General features: G+C 46.9%; 1 protein-coding gene across 1 annotated transcript; it reads left to right on the forward strand.

The window, feature by feature from the left end:
* The first annotated feature begins 263 nt into the window (after positions 1-263).
* Positions 264-2,445, forward strand: LOC134486279 (Y-linked testis-specific protein 1-like). Its single transcript, XM_063285193.1, has 2 exons — positions 264-398; positions 1,432-2,445. Exon 2 carries the CDS (start codon positions 1,586-1,588, stop codon positions 2,237-2,239), a length of 654 nt encoding a protein of 217 aa, XP_063141263.1. The 5' UTR covers positions 264-398; positions 1,432-1,585; the 3' UTR covers positions 2,240-2,445.
* Positions 2,446-5,442: the final 2,997 nt, after the last annotated feature.

Raw genomic sequence — 5,442 nt, forward strand, 5'->3', positions numbered from 1 at the left:
CTTTTTCAGAAAAAAAAATGCATGAAAAGAGCTTCTTGGTCGTCTGTGACTCGAGTCATCAGAATATTTGGGTGGGGACTTTATTTTGGGTCTCCAGGAGGCTACATGAGAAGCTAAAACCTAGATGCTGGAAGTTTCTAAGCGTAACTAGGGAAGGAACTGGCCTGAGAGCGCTTCTATGACATAAGCATCGCCTGGATGAAGTCACAGAGCCCTGGGCAGAGGTTACGCTTCTCTTCCACTTGGGGGCGCTAGACTCCCCTGAAGGTGGGTTCACTATCTTCGCAGCGGGCTGTGAAAGCCCGTTCAGCTCCTGAACCCCACAATTGTCCAACAGGCTTTTGGACACTGACCGGTTTCAGAAGACAGAATCTGGACGACTAGGACATTTTCACTCGGTAAATACGTTTATGAAGATCACTGGGACCCTTGTAGCCCAGAAAGCTAAAAGTTTTCCCTCGTACAGCGAGTAACCGTATGTTCTGATGTCTTCCACGTTTGAGAGCTCGGCGGACGGTCTAGGCTAGTAAGTCTAAGAGTTTATTATCCTTTGCTAACAATATCTACTTCATAATCCTACTAAAATGCCAAAGCTCCTCTCTGTGCCTGTGCATTTTAGGAGATAATATTTCTTTTTTTTTTTTTTTGGTATTTTTTTTTCAGAGCTGAGGACCGAATCCAGGGCCTTGTGCTTGCTAGGCAACTGCTCTACCACTGAGTTAAATCCCAACCCCAGGAGATATTATTTCTAAATGGCTGTTGCCTACATAAAATCCCTTGATGCGGTCGAAGATGCAACAGCATCGCAGAATAAACCTGGGGCTGGGTCAGGATGCACAGTACAGAAAGCCAGTGGACTAGTGTGCTGTGTCTCTGGGCAGACACTTGTGGATGTTGCCACATAGTTCATTGTTAGAGGGTAGAAGAGGGGTGTGGCCACCCTGCTGGCTCCTTTGCTATCCTTTCTCTGTTCTGCTTGCTTAAAGTGGGGACAGGGATACTTAATCCCACACTGACCTAGCCATTCAAGGAGAGGTTCCTCAGCAGAGGCAAAGTGCCTCGGGCTGAAGAAATGTGTCTGAGTATCTTGTTCTGAGCTGTTGAGAACCATTTTTTCATTTCCCTTTGAACTTTAGATTTTGATTTTTGAGGCAGGGTTTTTCTGTGGGTAGCTTTGGCTACCCTGGAACTAACTCTGTAGACCAGGCTGGCCTTGATATCACAGGGGTCTGCCTCCCTCTGCCTCTTGAGTGCTGGAATTAAAGGTGTGCTCCACCATTGCACATCCCTCCTATGAACTTCTGATTATGACAGAATAAGATTCATATGCTCAAACCTGTTTACCATCGCCTTCCTCAACTGCTCCAAAGTTCTCTTAGACAAGAGCCTTGGTCCAGCGCCCTCCCCACCACACCCCCATTGTTCTTGCAGGCATTCACATGACAGAGGCACCAGCATTGTGTCTGGTTTAAGCAGGCAAGCTCTTCAAACCCAGGCCACGGGCAAGTATGAAGCCTGAACACAGAACGATAGCCACAAGACAGTGGACCAGGATGCCGTGGCCTACCACACTAGGTCTACAGCCATGAAGAAGAGGATGTCTCTGAGGAGGATGAGCACACCATCCTTCCAGAAGCGGAGGAGGAGCAGGCCTTCTCCCCAGGCCCTGGGGAACATTGTGGGCTGCAGAATGTCTCACGGATGGAAGGAAGGTGATGAGCCCGTCACCCAGTGGAAGGCCATCGTACTAGATGAACTGCCAACAAATCCCACTCTCTATCTGGTCAAGTATGATGGAATTGATTGTGTCTACAGACTGGAACTTCACAGCGATGAGAGGATTTTAAAGCTTAAGGTCTTGACTCACAAAGTAGTGTTTCCTCAAGTGAAAGATGCCCATCTCGCAAGAGCCATGGTTGGCCGAGCGGTGGAGCATAAATTAGAGGGCAAACATGTCTCTAAGGAGAACTGGAGGGTGGTGGTCCAAGCCCAGGTGCCGATCATGAAGGACTGGTTTTACATCACCTACGAAAAAGATCCAGTCCTATACATCTACCAGCTCCTGGATGATTACGCAGAAGGTAACCTCCGTATCATTCCAGAGACTCCTTCAGCAGAGGTGAAGTCAGACGTTGACAGCGACATCTTAACAGGTCAATGTGTGCAGTTCACCAGAAGCGACCAGTCCAAAAAGATCAGCAAAGTCATTTACCAAGTTCTAGCCAAGCCTTCTGTGTAGTTCACCAAGTTTGATGGCGACGTCCACATCTACGTCTATAATCTGGTGGAAAAGATCCATTAAGGTGAAATGCACAAAGTGAGGGGGACATATATGGGGAACTTATAGGATTGGGGGGAAAATGTTTGTTTTTCTGTGTTTCAGATACCCAAGGGCCTTTGACAACCCCAGTATCTTTTCCAGTGGAATTTGTTTTGCTCTAAAAATTAAAATGTGCGATGTGACGTGTTGTGTGTGAACACTTTGGTGGAGGAGATGGACTGTGGTGGATGGAACATGGAGAGGAAGCCGGAAAGGTCAAGGCTGTGAACAGTAAGTCTGATGTCACGTAGGCTAAAACAAACAGAACTGAACTGGTCTGGTATTTAGGGAGAGAAAAGAACTGGAGATGAGGCTTAGAGGAGCAGGGATGGCACGGGGGAAAAAAGTTGGTTGTTTAGGAAGCAGAGGAGAGGGGCCAGACATAGATAGACTCTCTGAGGTGAAGTTTGAGGGAGAAACAGACAGTTGGGGAAAGAGGGGCAGGGAACAGGGAGGTGGTCTTGGAACTCAAGGGGAATCCCAATAACTGATCCAAGCAGACTGAGAATCAGAGAAGGTCGGGGATTGTTTGACTAATGAAACCTAATGAAACCTGTTTCTCATCTGTAGATGTATTATTTTTAATTATGTTGGTGGGGGCAGGGCATGAATACAGGAGACCACAGAGACAAGAATAGTCAGGTCCCCTGGAGCTGGAATTAAAGGTGATTGGGAGCCATTGGACATGAGCTCAAAGAACAAATCCAAGTCCTCTTTCAAAGCAGACGCGATCTTGATCCATTGGTCATCTCTCCAGGCCCCTAAAGTCATCTTTTTAAATACATCCAACCTTCACATGCAGAGAAGAGACCAGGATGAGGGTAAGAAAGATTAAATTGATGGGGATGTGGAAGAAAGACTAAAGAACACATGAGGGAGTAGAGGACACTGAGGGACGAAGGAATATCAAATGGAGTTCTCAAAAAGTGAAGCAGGAGACCAGGAAGAACAGAAAGGGTCTAGAATGAGTTTAACTTGGGCCACATCAATATTGGTCTCTTTGGTTCCTTAAAGAATAGCCAACCATCCCTACAGAAGGTGAATGTGAGGTGGAGGCTTCCCCAGAGGACATTTTGACGAGGATAACTCAAGAGTAGTGAATGCCAAACCAATTTTTATCTATCGATTCCTGAAAGTATCATAAAGCCCATTATTTTGTATTATCAGTAAAAGTAATTTAAAAGGGAAGATGAGGAGGCTGTGAGCTTCTGTCAGGTGTTACGTGGATCCTGTGTTTAGCTTCCCTGAGCACGTTAGACTCTGTTGCATCCTGTAATATTTTTGAGGTCTCTTCTCAATGCCCCTAGATGACCACAAAGAGCTCCTCTACTGGCTTGTCTTCCCTGGCTCTCCTTCGACTGGATGGCTTCCTACACCTGTGGGCCCTGTTACCCTATCTAGCCACAGGAAGTTCCCGTCTTTTACTCACATGTATGCTTATCCTCAGAAAACTCTTGATGGTGCCTCCAATGCAGAGGTGCTGAGCTCTTTCCTATGCCATTTGCCGTGACTTTAAAATGCTTTGTGGTTCCTCACCATGTGGCTCTCTCCTCCTGAGAAGCCCCTGTGCACCCCATGGGGTTTCCCTGAGCCACATCTATGCTCCAAGAGTTTCTTTGGAGACAACCATATCTTGGACACATTCATTGCTGTTTCTTCTCTCAAGAATAAGTTTCTTACTGCAGGACTTGAAAATACTTTCTATAGTTGATTAATTCTGCTATTTGGGGGGTTTTATACTGGCAGGTTGTCTGACGGTTTTATTGCTCCGAAAAGACACAATGACCAAGGCAACTTGTAAGGGACAACATTTTTTTTGGGTTCTTTTTTTTCGGAGCTGGTGACTGAACCCAGGGCCTTGCCCTTCCTAGGCAAGCGCTCTACCACTGAGCTAAATCCCCAACCCCAAGGGACAACATTTAATTAGGACAGGATTTCAGATTCAGAAGTTCAGTCTAATTTCATCAAGGCAGGAATCATGGAAGCGTCTAGGCAGACATGGTGTTGGAGAAGAAGCATATCACCCCCACAGTGATATGCTGTCTCTAACAAGGCCACACCTACTCCCACAAGGCCCCGCCTCCTACTTGTGCCACACTTCCCATGGGACAATCACATTCTAACCACCGCCCTGATTTTATGCCAAGCTAGAGTTATCAGAGAAGGGGGCGCCTCAGTTGAGAACATGCGTCCATAAGATCCAGCTGTAGGGCATTTTCTTAGTGATTGGTGGGTGAGGGCCCAGCCCACTGTGAGCGGCACCATTCCTAGGCTGGTGGATCTGGGTTCTATAAGAAAGCAAGCTAAGCAAGACATGAGGAGCAAGACGGTAAGCAGTGCCCCTCCATAGCCTCTGCCTCAGTTCCTGCCTCCAGGATCCTGTCCTGTTTGAGTTCCTGTCCCAACTTCCTTAGCTGATGAGCAGCAATGTAGAAGTGTAAGCTGAATAAACCTTTTCCTCCCTAACTTGCTCTTTGGTCACCGTGTTTCCTTACAAGAATGAGAACCCTAAGTAATACAATTTCTTATAGAAAGAGTGAGTCTAGTAGAGCCCCAGACTCTTACCTCATAACCACAAATAGAGACGTATAGACACTTTGTTTTAATTTAAAGGTAAGACTTGCTCATGTACTGACCTGTGACGTTCTAGTTTGCTTCCTTCTCTCCGTGATGAATGCCATGATCAAAACTAACTTGGAGAGGAAAGGGTTATTTGCCTTACAGGTTACAGACCACCACTGAGGGAAACCAGAACAGGAGCTTGAAGTGGTAAAAAGGAGCTCTGCTTGTTGGCCTGCTCCCTGTCTCAGTCATTGTTCTGTTGCTGTGAAGAGACACCATGGTCAAGGAACAACTATAATGAAAGCATGTAATTGGAGGCTCCCTTACAGTTTCAGACGTCTGGTCCATCATCATGGCAGGGAGCATAACACGGGAGCAATAGAGAGCTACTGCTCTGTAAGCAGAGAGAGAGAGAGAGAGAGAGAGAGAGAGAGAGAGAGAGAGAGAGAGAGAGACAGAGACAGACGGACAGACAGACAGACACAGAGATAGAGAGACAGAGAGAGAGAGAAAGGGAGGGAGGGAGAGAGAGAGAGGGAGGGAGGGAGAGAGAGGGGGAG

Source organism: Rattus norvegicus, chromosome 3, assembly GCF_036323735.1.
Source record: "Rattus norvegicus strain BN/NHsdMcwi chromosome 3, GRCr8, whole genome shotgun sequence".
NCBI classification, from domain to species: domain Eukaryota; kingdom Metazoa; phylum Chordata; class Mammalia; order Rodentia; family Muridae; genus Rattus; species Rattus norvegicus.